Source organism: Zootoca vivipara, chromosome 12 (assembly GCF_965207765.1).
Source record: "Zootoca vivipara chromosome 12, rZooViv2.hap1.1, whole genome shotgun sequence".
Classification (NCBI taxonomy): Eukaryota; Metazoa; Chordata; class Lepidosauria; order Squamata; family Lacertidae; genus Zootoca; species Zootoca vivipara.
This window is the reverse complement of record NC_142595.1, coordinates 14193085-14214412: the sequence shown is the minus strand read 5'-3', so window position 1 is coordinate 14214412 and position 21328 is coordinate 14193085. Positions and strand designations below refer to the sequence as shown.

General features: G+C 46.0%; 1 protein-coding gene across 2 annotated transcripts in view; it reads right to left on the bottom strand.

The window, feature by feature from the left end:
- The window catches only part of ITGB3 (integrin subunit beta 3), a 65114-nt gene that overhangs the window by 26387 nt on the left and 17399 nt on the right, over positions 1 to 21328 (bottom strand). For both annotated transcript variants that reach the window (XM_088654998.1, XM_035136081.3), the window contains exons 2-6: positions 20313 to 20401; positions 6639 to 6828; positions 4859 to 5111; positions 2837 to 3008; positions 793 to 954 (exon numbers count right to left, since the gene is read on the bottom strand). In XM_088654998.1, the coding sequence (XP_088511124.1) occupies positions 793 to 954; positions 2837 to 3008; positions 4859 to 5111; positions 6639 to 6825 (774 nt within the window). In that variant the 5' untranslated portion in view covers positions 6826 to 6828; positions 20313 to 20401. The remainder of the gene's footprint in view (positions 1 to 792; positions 955 to 2836; positions 3009 to 4858; positions 5112 to 6638; positions 6829 to 20312; positions 20402 to 21328) is intronic.

Sequence of the window (21328 nt, the reverse complement as noted above, 5' to 3'; positions counted from 1 at the left end):
CATTTTAGACACCTTCACGTCCAGAGTGGTCCAACAGCGGTCAGTAAAAATAAAAGATGTGACCATCATAACAAAGTTAGTGCCATGACAAATCTTATCTATTTATTTCCTGCCTACCTATCTATTGCCAGATCTCAGCACCTCTCCCTCCCTTTCTCACATGCTGTTACATTTAGTGTAACCAAGAAATAGCACACTTGTAATGTGGAATGGCTTTAATGGTAAATATGGTTATATAATAGATAAAGGTAAAAGATGCAGTAAATTTAATCTTAAAGAGGGAACCCATGGAGGGATGGAAGGAGGTCTAAGGATTCGAAAGAACTCTGTATTTTAATATTTGAAAATACTATGTTTTCTATGTATAAAAAATTCTTTTAAAAAACCTAATTAAAAATTATTTTAAAGGGGGGGGGATAGAACCCAGATGATGGGTTGAAACCACACAGATATCAAAGCTCTTATACAGGTGGCCTTTTGGCCTCTGGGGTTTAACTACACCCAAAAACTGAAAATATAAATATGGAATGCAAAGTATGTTCTGAACCTTAAGAGCAGCCCTGTGGATCAGACCAAAGGCCTAACAACTAGTCTAACATCCTATTTCCTATGGTGGCCAAGCAAATGCACTTCTCTGGCAATTGAAATTCCAAGGCACATTGTCTCTGGTCCTCAGGGGGTAATATATACCCTAATATCCTAGGATTTGCCTACTATCCTTTTGAAGCCATCTATCACATCAGCTACAGCGGTTGCAATCCTGGCCTTGTGGTTGCGGCCGCCCAGCCTTACCAAAGTGGTGGAAGCGTCATATAAATTGTCGCTTCCCATGTGGCACTGTCCGTCATTGGGTATCACAAGCCCTGAAAGTCTCCCATCTAAAGCAATGTGCGTATTGGCATCTGTAGTAAAGACCAGCAAATGGGAAGCATCCTGTCTCCATCCAATCTTGTTCTGCAGCAAAATAATAATAATAAAATAAAATAAAATAAAATAAAAGTGACACACACAAACACAAGCCAGCCCTACAAAGGAATATACTCTTCTACATCAGTGGTTCCCAAATAGTTAAGCACTGTGGTCCCCATGTTTTTCAAAAGGCAAGCCACAGACCCCCTGCTTTTGAACATTTGGATACCTCTATGTGGGACGCGGATGGAGCTGTGGGTTAAACCACTGAGCCTAGGGCTTGCCGATCAGAAGGTCGGCGGTTCGAATCCCTGCGACGGGGTGAGCTCCCGTTGCTCAGTCCCAGCTCCTGCCAACCTAGCAGTTCGAAAGCACGTCAAGTGCAAGTAGATAAAAAGGTACCACTCCGGTGGGAAGGTAAATGGAGTTTCCCTGCGCTGCTCTGGTTTGCCAGAAGCGGCTTAGTCATGCTGGCCACATGACCTGGAAGCTGTACGCAGGCTCCCTCAGCCAATAACGCGAGATGAGCGCCGCAACCCCAGAGTTGTCCGCGACTGGACCTAATGGTCAGAGGTCCCTTGACCTTTATGGTAGTTTTTGTTATGGAAATGGTGACACAGACAGGGTCGGCTCTAGGGGAAGGCTGGGTGGCGCGGGGAGCTGTGCGCTGCGCCCGCCCACCAGCCGCGGCAAGAAACGAGGCGGGGGCGCCGGAGCGATCTCCGCACCACGGCGCCCGACATGCTTAAGACGGCCCTGGACACAGACCCCCCCATGGGTGGGTTACATGGACCCCCTGGGGTCCACAGACCACAAACTGGGAACCACTGCTCTACATCAATCAGCCTAAGCCAGGGATGTCCAACAGGTTGATCTCAGGGGTGTCCAACTTTGGGGAGTTGGGCTTGCCTGGCCTAGGCTCTCTCTTTAAAGCAGGCACCCCCAAACTGGGGCCCTCCAGATGTTTCGGCCTACAATTCCCATGATCCTTAGCTAACTGGGGATGCCTGCTTTAAAGCCCAGATGGAGAACCTGAAGCCCTTGGGCCCAACTTCCATCCAACCCACATCCTAATTTCAAAAGCAGGAAGAGGAAGGAAAGGGGCCAGTGAAGAAAGAGAAGGAGGTCGTCCTTTCATCCTACCCCTGCTCAGCACCTGCAGATTACCTCTGAAGGAATGTGGCAAGGGTTCCGACCCCTGCTTGAGGGCTTTAACTTCACAGGCAGGGTGCCGAATGATTGTGTGTGGGGTGGGGGTGGGTCAATACAGGGCAAGCTCAACACATACTGGGTTCCTGTCTGAGTTGGGAGATCCAGCTAGCTTCCCCTCCACACTCTAACAAACCCCAGGCATATGCAACCCACTAAGAAGTTGTTCTCAGTCCTCCTCCTCGAGAGGTCTGGAGGGTGGCAGCATGAGAACGGGGCCTTCTCTGCAGTGGCTCCCCATCTGTGGAATGCTCTCCCCCAGGGAAGTTCACCCGGCGCCCTCATTATACACCTTTAGGCGCCAGGCAAAAATGTTCCTTTTTAGCCAGGCCTTTGGTTGATTTGTTTTACGTCCTATACCCTTTTAAAACGTGGCTCTTTCCTGAGTGTGTGTGTGTGTGTTATTGGGTTGCTGTTTTTATTCTGATTACAGTGGTACCTCGACATACGAATGCCCTCGACTTCCAAAGGTTTCGACTTACGAAGTCAACAACCCCAGAAGTCTTTTCGCCGTGCGCAAAGCGGGCGCTTCGACAACCGATGACCTCGACTTACGAAGAGCGCCACGGAACGGATTGCCTTCGTAAGTTGAGGCACCACTGTATATATGTTGTGATCTTTTCTCTGAACCGCCCTGAGACCTCCGGGTATAGGGCAGTATATAAACTGAATAATAACAAGTAATCCCTTTGACCCATGACAAGGGGACGGCTCTTACATCACAGACGACTGCTTGGATGATGGCATCAAACCCGCCTTCTGGCGCATCTCGGTTTCTTGACACGCTCTGCTTCTTCACCTCCTCGTTGAAACGCTTCACCTCATCTGTGAGTGCCAGGACATGCTTGTATCCAAACATTGGCAGGCAGTGGTTATTTGGGGGTTTCAAGCTGGAGGGAAGCAGCAAAAAAGTTGCATTGGGCAGGCAACCAGGGCTCCGGAGGCCTGATTGAAACTACCATAGCCATAGATCCCTTATTATGCATTTCAGTCACTTTTTCTTGAGCTGAGACACATACAAAAGGCTTCCTAACCCAACTCCCAGCAGTGTGTGTGTAATAATAATAATAATAATAATAATAATAATACAGCAACAGCTGCAACAGCAACAGCAACAATAGTATAATTAAAAAGGCCCACCAGAGGTTGTATTTCTTGCGACAACTAAGGAAATTTAATTCGCCCCAAGAAGTGTTGATCCAATTTTACAGAGGTACCATTGAAACTGTTTTCTGTAATTCTATTACTGCCTGGTATGGCACAGCCTCCAAGATGGACAAGAAAAGGCTCCAACGAGCAATAAGAATGGCAGAAAGGGTAACTGGTGTTCCTTTGCCTTCAATAGAGACACTTTATGCTGTCCGAGCTAGGAAAAGAGCAGACCTTTTGCATCCCGGTCATCACCTGTTTGATTTACCGGTACTTCCATCTGGACGTCGCTACAGGACTTTATACACAAAAACGGCTAGGCACAGGAACAGCTTTTTTCCTTGTGCCATCAAACTGTTAAATTCGTAGTTGTGTAGCGGAAGGGGAGACCAGTTGTGGCGTGGGGTTCTTTTGCTGTGCTGTTGTATTGTGAGTAGAATAGTGTTTGTATAAGGTATGTTTCTTACATTACAATGTAGTAGAAGAAAAATTCCAAGTATGATTGGTACTTGGCCAATAAATTATTCCAATTATTATTCCAACTTATACCCCGCCCATCCGGCTGGGCCTCCCCAGCCACTCTGGGAAGCTTCTAACAGAATATTTAAAACACGATAAAACACCACACATTAAAAGCTTCCCTAAGCAGGGCTGCCTTCAGATGTCTTCTAAAAGTCAGATAGTTGTTTATTTCCTTGACATCTGACAGAAGGGCGTTCCACAGGGCGGGCGCCACTACCAAGAAGGCCCTCTGCCTGGTTCCCTGCAACCTCACTTCTCGCAGGAAGGGAACCGCCAGAAGGCCCTCGGAGCTGGACCTCAGTGTCCGGGCTGAACGGTGGAGATGCTCCTTCAGGTATTTAGCCTCAACAACAGTTAACGTTGGGGCTGGCGTATCTCTTAACTGCAGTGAAGGCAAGGGAGGGACTGATTTGCTGTGGGATCACAGAATTGTAGAGCTGGAAGGGACATCTAGCCCATTCCTGCAATGCAGGAATCTTTTGCCCAAGGTGATGCTCGAAACCACATCCCTGAGATTAAGAGTCTCATGACTCTACTGACTGAGGTACAGATGGGAGCACACCATAGCTGCCAAGTCTCCCGTATTCCCCGGGAAACCCCCGTTTTTCCAGCTGTTCCCATCCGAATAAACAGATTTTTTTGTTTTTCCCCCGGTTTATTGTGGTACGGTGGCCATTTTGGAACTGGGCGGAGCATGCTCAGAAGCGACTTTTGATGCTGCTTTGCCCAGTTCCAAAATGGCTGCAGCGTGACTTCTGGTGCGGTGGCCATTTTGGAACAGGGCAGAGCAGCATCAAAAGTAGCTTCTGAGCATGCTCCTCCCAGTTCCAAAATGGTGGCAGCGCTACTTCTGGTCTGCTACTTCCGGTCCACTCCCTTATTTCTCAGGCCGGAACTTGGCAGCTATGGAGCACACATTCCCACAGCTCACCTGATTTTCAAGATGAGGTTAAGAGAGGACCTTCATTAGGTCTACCATGCCTCAAAGCAAAGGAAGAACAGGAGCACTGTACATCCTTGGCAACCCTAGATCACGAACATTTATCAGAGGGTCGCTTAGAGAACTTACTCATAGCATGGGTTTCTGATGACTTCCGGAGGGGAAATGTACATATAAGGAGGCATGGGTTTGTCTACAAAGGCTCCAAAGCCAATCCTCAGGTTGCTGGTCACTTTGCGCATTTCTATGGCTAGCCTGGTACCCAAGTTCTGGATGTTGCGGAGGTCGTCCTTCATGGAATTGGACAAGTCCATCAAGTAGTAGATGTCCACAGGGTAGTCCTCCACCTGTCGCACTTGCACCGTGAATGTTTGGGAGTCATCTGAAATGTCAAAATGTGGAAAAAATGTCAAAAAGTCAGAAATGTCAAAAAGTCAAAAATGTCAAAAAGTCAGAAATGTCAAAAAGTGTGAGGAGGGGTCATTTCCCCTGGAAGACTACAGCTCACCATCCTTCCTTCCACTAATAATAATAATAATAATAATAATAATAATAATAATAATAATAATATATTATTTATAGCCCGCCCATCTGGCTGGGTTTCCCCAGCCACTCTGGGTAGCCTCCAACAGAATATTAAAATACAATAGTCTATTAAACATTAAAAGCTTCCCTAAACAAGGCTGCCTTCAGAGATGTCTTCTAAAAGTCTGGTAGTTGTTTTTCTCTTTGACATCTGGTGGGAGGGCGTTCCACAGGGCAGGCGCCACCACCAAGAAGGCCCTCTGCCTGGTTCCCTGTAACTTGGCTTCTCGCAACGAGGTTAACCACCAGAAGGCCCTCGGCGCTGGACCTCAGTGTCCGGGCAGAAGGATGGGGGTGGAGACGCTCCTTCAGGTATACTGGACTGAGGCCGTTTAGGGTATTTGAGTAATTAACCCTGTTATGCTAACATTGGCCCATATTGGCATAAGCTGACCAGATGTGGTGGACTTGTGAAAGAGGATTGGGAAATGACCCGTAATGATTTGGAAAAAAAATGTTTAAAAGTACTCCCCCCACTCCCAAAAAACCCAGAGGGGATAATTGAGACTAAAATCCTCAGTGTCAAAAAGGTTATTTATGTATGCCACTACTGTGGCCCATGTTTTGTTAGTCCAAAAAAGGGAAGCGAGCGAGGTCCCAAAGAAGAATGGTGACTTAAGTTGACAGAATACGTGCAGCTTGCAGACTTAACATATAGAATAAGAGAACAAGAAGAACATACATTTAAAGAAGATTGGAAAACGTCCATTGAATATATGGGAATTAACTGCACAGCTGAAAATGCTGGCAGCATTAAGATAAATTCAACAGTGTGAACAAGTTTTGATGGATGCAATAATTGGAATGTTCAATGGTACAATTTTTTTTGAAAAATATGCAGAGATTTCTGATATGTAAAATGAACCATGGAAAAAGAAGAAGGGAGGCCATTGATATCTTAAGGATGGAAAAATGAGGACTTTAAATTGTAAAACAAAAAATTCAATAGAAATCATATACCAAAAAAAAAAGAGACCCAAAAAAAGACAAAAGCTGACCCATGGCTTGAAACTCTGGGTACATCTAGGGCAGGCATCCCCAAACTCGGCCCTCCAGATGTTTTGGGACTACAACTCCCATCATCCCTAGCTATTAGGACTACTGGTCAGGGATGATGGGAACTGTAGTCCCAAAATATCTGGAGGGCCGAGTTTGGGGATGCCTGGTCTAGGGCATCCATCGAGCTGTGGCTGATCTCTGTTATCTATGTATGGGATGAGGTTTTAATGGATAGCCACTCACAGCACCCTGAAGTCCTTTGGGGGGTGGGGAAGTGTGCCGATGTCCTAAAACTGCAATAATCAAATAGTGTCTCTCAGTTTACCTGGCCGCAGGTGAAGCACGATCTTCTGTGGGGTCATCTGAGTGATGTCGCTTCCTGATCCTTTGTCACTGAGCTGCCTGTCCTCCAGGATTTGAGTGCTGCTGACTGGATACTCGATCAAGTTTTTCATACAGCCATTTTTAATGAGGTTGTCCTTCGAGTCGCAGCGGGAAAATCCTGGCGGCATGCCCTGTTGGAGTGAGAAAGGCCAGCCTTAAGATAAAGAGGAGCGAGTTCACACAGAGATACAGTAATCCAGTCAAAATGGGTTTTGTGTGATGCTGATGCTGATGCAGGTGGCGCTGTGGTCTCAACCACTGAGCCTCTTGGGCTTGCTGATCAGAAGGTCAGTGGTTCGAATCCCCGTGACGGAGTGAGCTCCCGTTCTGCTGTCCCAGCTCCTGCCATCCTGGTTGTGAATGTATGTAAAAAAAAAAGGTAAAGGACCCCTAGATGGTTAAGTCCAGTCAAAGGCAACTATGGGGTTGTGACACTCATCTGCTTTCAGGCCGAGGGAGCCAGCGTTTGTCCACAGACAGCTTTCCGGGTCGTGTGGCCAGCATAACTAAACTGCTTCTGGTATAACAGGACACCGTGACGGAAACCAGAGCGCACGGAAACGCCGTTTACCTTCCCGCCAGAGCGGTACCTAATATTATCTACTTGCACTGGTGTGCTTTTGAACTGCTAAGTTGGCAGGAGCTGGGACAGAGCAACGGGAGCTCACCCCGTCACGGGGATTTGAACCGCCGACCTTCTGATCGGCATGAAAGGGTGTGGGCAGGTTATAAAACTGTAAAATAAATAAATAAAACCCAGAATGGCTTTAAAAGGGGAAAACAGCAAGAACTGATGCTTCAAAGAAAGCGAAGGCTTCCGATTTCGTTTCGCTTCAATTTATTTATTCAAATTACGCCGCTTTTTTGAATCCTGCTCTTCTTTCCAAGGTGCTAAGGGCTGTGCATACAGGACTGTACAAATTTAGCCTCCCAGCTTTGTAAACAGAGCTGCCACCATATTTGGAGGTCCCTGTTCAAAGAAAACACCCAAGGAATTTAGAGGGAAAGAAAAAGGAATTTCAGTAAGAAAAGCAAAATTGATAGGGGCAGGGGCTACGTGCTCCTACATGTATGGTTAAGTTTAGGGTGAGAAAGAGTTACAGGCTCAAGTTTGTCAAGGGTGCCGAGAGTTGTTAGGAGACACACACACACACACACACCCTATTGCCGTCACAAAGCCAGCTTCCAGAGTGGTTTAACAGTCAAGCCCAGGGAACTCTGGGAATTATAGTTCTGTGGGCAGAATTGGGGTCTCTTAACAACTCTCAGCATTCTTAAACTACAGTTCCCAAGAGTCTTGGGGGGAAGCCAAAACAGTTTAAAGTAGGATTGCCAGACATAGCCGGAAATACTGGAGTGTCCGGGAAAATCCGGACGTATGGCAGAGACTTTCTGTTCCTCATCGGGTAATGATATTTCCACCTGTTTTGCCCCAACTAGCCCTTCCCAGACTATGACTTTAAGAACAGCAGCAGCAGCAGCAACTGGCAAGAGAAGAGTTCAGGGATTTTATTTAAAGAAAATAGTTTTACATGTTGTACATTTTTGTATCTCAACTTGATCCTTTTACATGGTTTTGTATGTTTTGTGGTATTTTATGCATTGTGATTTGCTGTTACTTTTATTGATTATAGATTGGTAATTCTTTATTGTGGTCGAACTGTTTGTTATTTGCTGATGTTTAATTGTACTGTTTACTATTAGATTCTGATGGGTTGTTGAATGTTGCTTCGTTTGATATAAGTTGTTTATCTTAGATTTATTGTGACTTTCCTATTTGATCAGATTGTTACTGTTAATGTTTGATGTTCCGTTATACCAGGCATCCCCAAACTGCGGCCTTCCACATGTTTTGGCCTACAACTCCCATGATCCCTAGATAACAGGGCCAGTGGTCAGGGATGATGGGAATTGTAGTCCAAAACATCTGGAGGGCCAAAGTTTGGGGATGCCTATGTTATACTTTTATGTCCTGGAAACCATCCAGAGTGGCTTGGGCAACCCAGCCAGATGGACGGAGTATAAATGAAATATTTATTTATTTATTTATTTATTATTATTATTATTATTATTATTATTATTATTATTATTATTATTATTTCCCATGTCATCAGCTCAACAACTTTTGTGTCCGAATTTTCACTTTTTGAAATATGGCAACCCTAGTTTAAAGTGGTGTGATATGGCTTTAAAAATAAATACACAACATTAGTGGGGCCTAAGTCTCATTCACCACATGGGGCACATCATGGAAATACTAAGGGCTTATTTCTGATAAGTTTTTCTTGTGGCTGTCTAGTCACCTTTTAAAAAATACAGTGGTGCCTCGCTTACCGAATGCCCTGCTTAACGAAATTTCCGCTTAACGAAAGGTTTTTTCTAGCGGAGGTTGCCTCGCTAGACGAATTCGTTTTACGAAAAATTTGTCTAGCGAATCGCAGTTTCCCATAGGAATGCATTGAAATTCAATTAATGCGTTCCTATGGGCAAAAAAAAAAATTCAAAAAAATTCAATGCATTCCTATGGGATTCGCTAGACGAATTTTTCATTATAAGAAAAGACCCGTGGAACGAATTAAATTTGTCTAGCGAGGCACCACTGTATTTTACTTATTAAATACGGGATTGAAAAATAGGTCTCTAAGGACTAATTCTCCCTGAAACCACACAGCACTTCAGTTTTCTGCATTCCAGATTTGCAGCCTGATCCTAGCCATGCTTACTGGGAAGTCCTACCAAAGGGACTTAAATAAGACTGCAGCTTTAAAACTGGTTTAACAGCTAAGAGAGCTTTAAGAACTCCAGCTGGGGGGAAGGCAATGTGACTCCAGTAGATAATTCTCAACACCCACACTAAACGACAAGTGCCACTTTCTATGGGAGAAACTATGACAATTAAACTAGCATAAAACCGAGGTAGACATACACTAGGACAGGCATCCCCAAACTGTGGCCTTCCAGATGTTTTGGCCTACAACTCCCATGATCCCTAGCTAACAGGACCAGTGGTCGGGGAAGATGGGAATTGTAGTCCAAAACATCTGGAGGGCTGAAGTTTGGGCATGCCTGCACTAGGAACACATACAGCTAGTAAAATAATTATGTGCACTGTATTCTAAAACAACAACTTATAGAACTTTTAAACCAACCTTGGGGAAAGTAAAAAACTTTGCTGCTTCGGGTGCCTTTTAATTCTCAAAACACATCTCCCTAAAGCGGAAGACAGCAGCATTGGCTGAAAGTTTAGACGTGCAATTCAGCCTTCAGAAAAAAAACATTAGTAAGGGTTCCAGTTATTATGGAACGGGGCTCTCAAAATAGGACAATCCATATGAATCATGAACATGTGGTAGCCTTGTTTTCTGGCAAACAGTTTAAAAACTGGCCCCATTAACCCTGCCAGGAAATCCGGCTTTCGTGGAACTCAAAAGCCCCTCGAGACGATACAGGGGAATCTGGTGTCACACCAATTGCACAAGCTGTCCGGAAAAACGAAACAGGGAGCTCTCTAACCTATCGTTTCCTCCAGGCATGCTGGAGGAAGGAGCACTGCAAGAGGGGGGGGGGGAGAACCAAAAAAGGAATAAGGGTGATTCTGCAGCAGCAGCAGCAGAGACGCCATGGGAGGAACGGCAAGGAAATGGAATGCCAACAGAGGATCAACATGACTCAAGAGATATTTTTGCGGTTCCTCCGGAGAAAAAAACAAACTCCCAGGTCTTTTTTTCTTTCTTTTCTGTTATAGATTGGGGCTAAACTGAGACTTTGATTGCCGCAACTGGTTAGCACACCTTGGTATATTTGAAGCTTACCTTTTCCCTGAGCTAAACAAAAATATGGGTTTGGGTTTCGTTCCTTAAGCCTATAAAGGCAAACGGCTATGATTAGGCATGGCATGTCTGCATCTTCTGAAAGGAAGCAGTTTTCTTGTATGCTTTTAAATTATTATTATTTTTATAATAAAAAAACCCTTAGTGTAAAGATACAGAACAAATGCAGGAGTCTCTGAATGCCACTGTTTCAAAAACAGTTAAAGCCACACAATTTGTTGTTGTTTAGTCGTTTAGTCGTGTCCGACTCTTCGTGACCCCATGGACCATAGCACGCCAGGCACTCCTGTCTTGCACTGCCTCCCGCAGTTTGGTCAAACTCATGTTCGTAGCTTCGAGAACACTGTCCAACCATCTCGTCCTCTGTCGTCCCCTTCTCCTAGTGCCCTCAATCTTTCCCAACATCAGGGTCTTTTCCAAGGATTCTCCTCTTCTCATGAGGTGGCCAAAGTATTGGAGCCTCAGCTTCACGATCTGTCCTTCCAGGGAGCACTCAGGGCTGATTTCCTTAAGAATGGATAGGTTTGATCTTCTTGCAGTCCATGGGACTCTCAAGAGTCTCCTCCAGCACCATAATTCAAAAGCATCAATTCTTCGGCGATCAGCCTTCTTTATGGTCCAGCTCTCACTTCCATACATCACTACTGGGAAAACCATAGCTTTAACTATACGGACCTTTGTCGGCAAGGTGATGTCTCTGCTTTTTAAGATGCTGTCTAGGTTTGTCATTGCTTTTCTCCCAAGAAGCAGGCGTCTTTTAATTTCATGACTGCTGTCACCATCTGCAGTGATCAAGGAGCCCAAGAAAGTAAAATCTCTCACTGCCTCCATTTCTTCCCCTTCTATTTGCCAGGAGGTGATGGGACCAGTGGCCATGATCTTGGTTTTTTTGTAGGAAGTGTGAATGTCATTGAAAGACTGACCGCATTTCCCTCCCAAGATTTTTATCCATCCATTTCGACAGCTAGAAAGGTGACACGTTTGCTGGGTCCCTAAAACTCTTCCCAACTGGCAGTCCTTAGGGGAATCCCCAAGGTAAGACATAAATTTTGACCTTCTGAGCAGAGCCTTGAGAAGCAAATTCCAGGAATCCTTTCCAACGGTCACAGGACTTCAACCACATACAGCCTGATATCTTTATCAGCAAACACTGATGAGGTGGGAAAGCTCATTCAAAACACCTTATTTCCCTTAAATAATTCTGGGCACTGTAATTTCTTAAGGCTGCAGAGAATTGCAAGTCCCAGCCACATTTAACAAACCACTTTGCCCAGATTTTCTTTAAGGAATGGATGTGTTTCAAATGTGCTTTAAAGGTATAGTTTACACAGCCTGATTCTGGGTGTGAAAGCCCAGTTCCCACATAGTGTTAACTATACCTTAAAACAAACTACGGCTTAGGATGCCTGAGCAGTGTGCTTAGTGCACTCTGCACAAAAAGCTGCCATGGCATTCTTTCCCCAATCCTGCTACAACTGACTAACAGACAAAACAATTCAGAGCCTGGCTTGCTCACACTGTCTGAATCAGGCTTGTGGTTTGTTTCCTCCAAAAGAAGCCATGAGCAATAACCAGGGGGTTCAGGCGGTGTCAACAAGCCAGTCTCTGGCTTGTTTTGCCCATGACACTTTAGCAAACCCGAGTGTGGAAAGAGCAGTGTGGGAACTTTTAAGCAGTGGTGCACCAATGGCACTGCTAGAGCACATCAAACCATACTTTTGTTTGTTTGAAACTATGGCTTAATATATGTGAAATGGTCCACCGCGACTAATCTGTGTTGCGTCACTTTGAATACACATCCAGGGGATTATAGGGGAGGGAAATGACATAAATTATAGCGTGGTGCTAGATTAGAACCAGGGCCGTCTTTACCCGGGGGTGCAAGGGGTGCGGGGCACCCAGGCGCCGAATTCGGGGGGGGGCATCAGGTGCCTGCCACTGAAGCCGCCTAAGCTCTTAACTATCTACCTGTTATGAAATAATAAATAATTTTGATCAAGCTAGAAAAACAAAATACATATATACCCAGGTATTTCCGAAATGTATACCTACTGTTTCACTAAAGGACTTTCGACTTTGTGCGCTCATTTACCAAAGATGCGCCGCGCCAGCGGCGACGCTTGTCAGACTCAACGGTGACACTTGTCATTCTCAACGGCGCCATGCGCATGAAATTAACTCTTACCTCAAAATATTATGTTACGTATCGTATTGAGCTGCTATGCGGCAGCACCTTCGACACGATTGATGTCGCGCCGCCTGTCTGTGGCAGGCAGGCGGCGTGAGATCAGTCGTGTCAAAGGTGCCGCTGACCCAGAGTGAAACATTGCAAATTGTGTTTTTAATTTCATCACTTACAGTTCAAATTCGTTTAGAGAACTCGTTTAAAAAAATATGTCTGACATAAGCATAATAAAAGTCCATTTGAGGGCTAAGCTAAATTTGGGGGCGCTGGGCGGATCTTTGCACCTCGGCGGCGCATATGCAAAAGAAGGCCCTGATTAGGACAGTGGAGATCCAGTTTCAAAAGCCCTACTCAGCCATGAAACTCCATGGGATTGCCACTGAGCTGAGCCCAGGAAGGTTGGTCTTGGGGTAAAGTAGGGGGATCTTTAATCACAGTCTTTCCAGAGAGAGAAAACGAGCACAGTGAGGAAGACACAAGTAAAACCAAATGTGTTCCAACTGCCTAGCCATTTTTCTGTTCCCTTGTTCTCTGAAACTGCCCGTTATTCTGTACGGTTTCCTTGCCCAGTGGTTGGGCAGATAAGAACAAAATTGGCTACCCACAATAATTCCTTCCTGCCTGCTACTGTCGGCTGGCAATGAGGAATGGCACTGCCCTTTCTCCTCCAGACTGCCCCCCCCCACGCATTTAATTCTAGAGTGAAGGGCAGGAACCCAACAACGTGTGAAACTTTTTCCTTTGTAATAATAAATAAGGTAAAGGGTAAAGGGACCCCTGACCATTAGGTCCAGTCGTGACCGACTCTGGGGTTGCGCGCTCATCTCGCATTATTGGCCGAGGGAGCCAGCGTATAGCTTCCAGGTCATGACAAAGCCGCTTCTGGAAAACCAGAGCAGCACATGGAAACGCCGTTTACCTTCCCGCTGTAGCGGTTCCTATTTATCTACTTGCATTTTGACGTGCTTTCGAACTGCTAGGTTGGCAGGAGCTGGGACCGAGCAACGGGAGCTCACCCCGTCACAGGGATTCGAACCGCCGACCTTCTGATCAGCAAGCCCTAGGCTCTGTGGTTTAACCACAGGGAATCTTTAAACATAGTCTTTTCCAGAGAGAGAAAACGAGCACAGTGAGGAAGACACAAGGAGAACAAAATGCGTTCCAACTGCCTAGCCATTTTTCTGTTCCCTTGTTCTCTGAAACTGCCCGTTATTCTGTACGGTTTCCTTGCCCAGTGGTTGGGCAGATAAGAACAAAATTGGCTACCCACAATAATGCCTTCCTGGAGTTGCCTGCTACTTCCGGCAGGCAATGAGGAATGGCACTCCCTTTCTCCTCCAGATTGTCTCCCCCCCCCATGCCTTTAATTTTAAAGTGAAGGGCAGGAACACAACGACGCGTGAAACTTTTTCCTTTGTAATAATAAATACTTAGCACTTATATAGCCTTTGAAACATTTCACACACGTGACCTTGCATCTTTAAGACAGGGCAGTATTACTGCACCCATTTTGCTGATGAGGATAATCGGGGGTGCGTGTGTGAGAGGCTGGGAGAGAGTGGCTCACTTACAGAACACTTAAAGCACATGCCGACCCCCACCCCAAAAAGAATCATGGGAACTGTAGTTTGTTAAAAGGTGGTGGGAATTATGTCCCAGTGAGAGGCAAACTACAGTTCCCGTGATTCTTGGGAAGGGGTATACTTGAAATGTATAGTGTCTTTGCAGCCTGAGGTAAGAAAAATAATAATGTGCAAATGTATTTCTGTGCAGAAGAGAGAGAGATGCAAAAGGAGGGCTTCTCTCTCTCTTTATATAAGGCAGACAAGAAGACAGAGGCCGTAGGGAGCCAGGCAGGAAACTTTCATTTGCTAAATTAAGACATGTGAGGCGGTTCGCAAAAGTTACTCCATTAACAAGTTTTGCACCCCAGGGGACCTGACTTTTGTCGAGAGGCGGAAGACAGCTCCTTTGCTAATTGCCACATCTCTTCAATAAACAGAGCCCCGAAGCCCAGCGGGGAAAATATTGCCATTTTTGGAAACGCTTGTCAGAGGTAAGCAAAACAGCTCCGTAGCCATAGCTGCTGTCTAGGAACACGGGATAAACGCTGAGGCAGCTGTGGGAGCGGGAAGAAGTGGTGACGTATTGGCTTGAGCCAGCCAATACTTTGCTTTTTTTTTTAAAAAAGTTTCCCCATCATATTACACACAAAACTGGCAAGTATTTCTGGCACGGGGCCTTGTGGTCCAGCCGTCACACGCCCACAAATATCTCATCGCGTAATCAACAGCCAGGATGTCTGGTGAGCTGTTAAGGCACAAAACAGAGGCAAACACTGTGGCGAGAATTATGAGGGATCCTGGGTTTCCCAGTTAACCCTTTCTACTTATTTTCATGCCAAAAACCCCACCCCACCCCTAGCTACACAACAGAGATGGGCAGTTTTTGACAACCACAACCCTATGTTGTTGGACTGCAACTTCTGTCAACCATGCCCTGCGTGAGTTAGTCAACCTCTCAGCTATGCAAAGGCGGCTCATCTTCTGTGGAAAAGGCATTTGCTCGTTATACGCAGACTTCACAGCGAAGGTTCAAGTTACAAGAAAGGAGATTCCAACCACCTGCATTGTGTGGCCTAGTTGAGATTCCTGTATTGCAGGGGGTTGGACTAGATGACCCTCGGGATACCTTCCAACTCTACGATTCAATGATTCTATACAGTCATACCTTGGAAGTCGGACAGAATCCGTTCCGGGAGTCGGTTCGACTTCCATAACGTTCAAAAACCAAAGCGCGGCTTCTGGTTGGCTGGAGGAAGCTCCGGAAGCCACGGAAACCCCGTTCGGCTTACAAAAATAGTTTGCAACCCGCACCTGGGCTGGCGATGCTCGGGAGCCAAAATGTTCAGGAACCAAGCTGTTTGACTTCCAAGGTACGACTGTACCTGTGTCTGGGCAGCAGCACATTGGACTACAGGTGGGCGGCTACGTGATTTGATCACCTTCTATACAAATCATCATCATTCCTATATGCAGAATACTAAATGTCAGGGAGGAAATGTCTAGCCCTTTCTCTGACATGCAACTTTCAGTAGGGAGGAATTTATAATAAATTTAATAAATTAATTTATTTTCATACTAATACTAATAATATTCTTTATACCCCGCCCATCTGGCTGGGTTTCCTCAGCCGCTCTGAGGAACCAGGCTATTGCCCAGCCTAGTTCTTATCCAGGGGGCATACTGGTGAGTTTCCTTTGGAAGCCAGCCACTGGAGGCTTACTGTCATTTCGTAATATTTGCGTTTATTTATGAAGGTTAAAATTCAACGACTCAAAACCTGCTGCCCTTTCGCGACACCCCAAGCCAGCTGTGTCACTTGGCCTAGCGGCCCTGTGGCCCAGAGGATTCTGGGATGTGTTCTAGTGCTCCAATCTCAGTTCATCTGGGGGCATTGTCCAGGCTTATTGAAGGCTCACGTCCAGGACAGAAGAATGCATCACAGAACACACCCAACAACACTCTCCTGCAGATGTGCGGTGGAGGGGAAGATACATAGCTGCCAAGTTTTCCCTTTTCTCGCGAGGAAGCCTATTCAGCATAAGGGAAAATCCCTTTAAAAAAGGGATAACTTGGCAGCTATGGGAAGATAGCAAGCTGCACTCCAGAGAAGTTTGCCAGCCATTACTGATCTCCTCAATGAGCGGAAAATTGCGTAGAAAAACAGTTCCTGCCCGTGAAAGACACTGAATGGCCTTTGGAATGCACAAGCTCCTCCCAAAACTTAGTATATTGCCCCGGCAATTCAAAATGAATTAATGCATTCTAATGGGACATTTGGTGTCATTTTTTTTTTTTTTTTAAAAAGTCTCCATTAGTGAGAACCGCTTGCTAAGTGATCTTCAAACACTGCGTTCGTGGAAATGCGTTTAAATGGCATGGAATGGATCGCCGCCGCTTATTTGCTCCAGGGCAAGACACAGATGGAGCTTAGTTAATGCAGCAGCTTGCGATTACTCTTGCAACGTTTGGTGGGAAGACATCTGGTGGTTCCCTCCTTGCCTACAGCGAGCTGCTCCGATGCATCATCCGTTGATTAAAAAGGTCCTAGGAGCATATATTTTTTAAAAAAGCGTTTGCTTCTTTCCCCAAAGAAATCTTTTGCTTCTTTTCCAAAGAGCCAGCAAGCTTTGCTGTTTGGGAGTTAACGGCCACCCCAAAAAAAAAAAACATTCTTCAGATACTCCAAGAGGATTCCACTGTTAATTGGGCTTTCGTTATTTTAAAACAAGACATTCTTCAGATTTCTTTGACAGCTCTGTCCAACGGTCTCCCCACCCCTACCACTTCCATGTCTTTCCTTGGTGCTTCTAGAAGAGAAATTGCAACTGACCCATGGCGCTTTTCCTGTGTGTTCAATCACACTACCATACACACCATTCGCTGCAATGGGTGCGACATTTGAAATGTGAACATTCCATGTCGTCATAGAAACCTACCCAGCTTATCTCAGCAAATAAGCTCATAGTTCCAGAACTCCTAGACCGTTACTGCATGATCTGCTGCTTTGTTTTGTTTTGTTTTGTTCAGTTTCTTTTAGTTAGCTTTTTAATCTTATTCTGAACTTGGTTCATTTTATGATAGCAACAATTCCTGGCCCCGGCAGATCTGTGTGGGCCCCCTCCTGGTGGCATTCTGATGCCACTTAGAATATTTTTTGTTCCAGCACAACTTTGGCTCGACTGATATTCTGATGTGCAGGAGTACCTCAAACGCCTTGGTACTCAAACACCTTGGAACCCAAACACTGCAAACCCGGAAGTGTTCCGGTATGCAAACTTTTTCCGGAAGCCGAACGTGCTCCGTTTTGAGTGCCACATTTCTGTTTTGAGTGTTAAGCTGAGGTCTGTCTGATTTTGCTATTTATTTTGCGTTTTTGCGGCGGCTCTTTTTGTTTTGTTTTTGCGATTGTGTGGAACCCAGTTCAGCTATTGATCGATGGATTGTGTCACTGCAGTACATTGTTTATTGCTTTCATTTTACGGATCATTGGTCTCGTTGGATAGTAAAATTCATGTTAAATTGCTGTTTTAGAGGTTGTTTTTAAAAGTTTGGAATGGATTAATTCATTTTGCATTACTTTCTATGGGAAAGCGCGCCTTGGTTTTGGAACGCTTTGGTTTTGGAACGGACTTCCGGAACAGATTAAGTTTGAGAACTGTCAGAGGTGGCTGCGGCTGCTCTTGAGTAAAGACACTCCACTCCGTCTTGTCTATCAGAGTTTTATTGTGCATATTATTTACAGTGCAAAGATATCAGCAAACATGACTGCCTAGTCCGTGTCAGAACCCTGCAATGGCTTCTTCCGGGTTCCTGCCCAGCATAAAAGCCTGGGCACCCCAAAGCGCCACCCCCTGACCCTACGGGTGGGCGCCGCCTCAATTCAGGCCTCTGAGGGAACTGTCTCCTTTCTGGCGGCCCTGTGTCAGACATCTCTCCAGACTCCTCCTCCCCTGGCCCTCTCTCACAGCGGTGCTGAGGCTCCGATACCTGAAAGAGCCCTCTCTCTTCCCCGCTCACTTCCTCATTCCTTTCTCTTGACTCGCTGCTCGTGCTGACGCTGGGTGAGGAGCTTGTCAGGATGACAGGGGGCGGCTCTCTGTAGGGCGTCCCCCTGACAAGAACCAAGGTACCACTGTACTTTGGGTTCCCTCCCTCTATTGTTGTTGTTTATCTGCTGCTCCTCTTTTTGTGTGTATGAGACAGGATGCTTTTGAATTCTGGTGCTGGAGGAGACTCTAGAGCAGGGGTCTGCAACCTTTAAGACAAAAAGAGCTACTTGGACCCGTTTCCGAAGAAAAAAAATAAACTGGGAGCCGCAAAACAGGGACGTAATTAGAAATCAGAGGGCCCCATAGCAAAATTTGCTATGCCCAATAATCAATGCCCCAAAATGCCATAGAAAATTAATCAGGGCCCCAGTGTACCATAAATCATAATCAGTGCCTGATGTAAATAATAATTAATAATGAGGGCCCAATGTCATCATCGTCATTATAAAAATAACTTTGAGTTTGGGCTGCCTTGATTACTGGGAACATAGCTGCCAAGTTCTCCCTTTTTTTAAGGGAAATTCCCTTATGCTGAATAGGCTTCCTCGTGAGAAAAGGGAAAACTTGGCAGGTATGACTGGGAATGGGCACCAGCAACCACTGCCTTATGAGTTTGGGCTGCCTTGATTACAGTGGTACCTCAGTTTATGAACACAATTGGTTCCGGAAGTCTGTTCATAAACTGAAGCGTTCATAAACTGAAGTGAACTTTCCCATTGAAAGTAATGGAAAATGAATTAATCCGTTCCAGATGGGTCTGCGGCGTTCGTAAACCGACTGGGAATGGGCACCAGCAACCACTGCCTTATGAGTTTGGGCTGCCTTGATTACTGGGAATGGGCAAAACTCTGACTCCCTTATTAGGACACCTGTATGGTTTCATGTGTGTTGCTCCCATCAAGTGAACTTATAAAATTTCCTCATATTGAATCAACCCATTGATTAATACATCTACCTCTATCTCCTGACCAGGCCGGCAGGAGGCCACAGGCAGGCCGCAGGCAGGAGCAGCAGCAGCAAACACACGCTCTGAGCCCGCAAGCCTTTTCTGCTGCTAGGCGGGAAGAAGCGCACACGTTTAAAAAAATAAATAACTCCGCCCCCCGCCCCCATGAGCCTATTGGCTGCAGAAATGCGGCGGGGAGGGGGCCGACCATGCTCCCCGGGCTGCTAACGTCACCCTGCGTCCTTTTTGCACAGCGCACGCGCACAGCAGAGTTGTGGACTCCGGCGGGCGCTGTGCGGGGCGCAGGCGCACAGCGCGCCGCCGCAGCTATGTGCTCCGGCGGCGGTGGGCACCGCGCGAGTGTCTGGTGGGCCTGGTGGGTGCCGCCGCATGGCTCAGGCGGCGCATGTCTCGGATGCCTCCTCCCCTCGTATCCGCTCCGGAGCCGCAGCAAAGGTGTAAAAGAGCCACATGCGGCTCCGGAGCCGCAGGTTGCAGACCCTGCTCTAGAGAGTCCCATGGACTGCAAGAAGATCAAACCTATCCATTCTAAAGGAAATCAGCCCTGAGTCCTCACTGGATGGACAGATCCTGAAGCTGAGGCTCCAATACTTTGGCCACCTCATGAAAAGAGAAGACTCCCTAGAAAAGACCCTGGTGTTGGGAAAGATGGAGGGCACAAGGAGAAGGGGAAGACAGAGGACGAGATGGTTGGACAGTTTTCTCGAAGCCACCAACATGAGTCTGACCAAACTGCAGAAGGCAGTGGAGGAGTGCCTGGCATGCTCTGGTCCATGGGGCCAGGAAGAGTCAGACACGACTAAACAAACAACAACAACATATTTATAGATGTTAAGCTATCTTGGGCATTGCAATTTGCAATGGCACAGTTGTTATAAACGCTTGAAATAAATGAATGAATAGATAGATAGATAGATAGATAGATAGGGAGCTCAGTCAAGATCAAGCCAACACCCAAGAACCGCAAATTCAGTTGGGGGAAGGTACATGGTATTTCGTAATCTTGGTTTTTGCCTCACCTCCTGGGAACACCAAGCACATTGTGGGTTCACAGCCAAGCACTGCTGACATGAGTTTACTCCTCGTGTAGCACAGATGTCGTCGTCACCTGAAGAAGAAAGGGCAGACAAGAATTGGACCACAGTTTCAAACAGCATTTTTATGGGCCATGGGTGGTGAGAAAACTACATCTGGCCAGCCCATGCTTACGGATCTGCAAGGGGGCCCCTGGTAATAGTTCCATTTTATCCACCGCTTGCGGCACAGTGACTTATAGCAGGGCCTTCTTCATCATGGCTCCCCAACTGTGGAATTCCCTCCCAGTGGAGATATCTTTTTTCAGCATCTACTAAATAGGCCTGGGCAATGTATCGATACATCATCCAGGACCAAATGATGCTCCTTCCTTTTCAACATCGCAGTGTATCACTATATCACGATGTTTAGCCAGTGATGCATCGCAATGTTGAAAAGCTGGTATCGCCCAGCCGTACTACTCAAGACGTCTCTCTTTGGCCTGGTCTTTGTGGGCTCATGGTACGATCCATTTATTGCTGTGCCATCACACGCTATGCCATTGGCGGTTACTTATATACCAGTTGTACTTCTATTGTTGGTATTTTATCAGAAACTGCCAACGCACACACCACGGAAACTTCGGTTGAAGGGTGATCTAGACATCTGACAAATAAATGAATACAGGAAGTTGAATACAAGAAGCTGACAAAAAGGCTAACTTCTCTCTAATCTCTACAGCAAATATCCTGGATATTTTAATGGGGAGGGAAGACTGTTAACCTTCAGATAGATTCCTAAACTGGATATGCTAATCTGCACCACAGGTTTCAAAAATCAGGATTCAAAAATGTGATACCTGAACAAATCTCTACTTTCCAGAGTCAATTTCACCCGGGGCGGGGTTGGGTGGGGTGGAGTTCAAATACTAACAATAAATCTTGAACTTCAGCCCAAAAGAGTACCAAATATGACATTTCTCTGTCCTTAAAGGACCTCACTTTTCACACTCCAGTTCCCA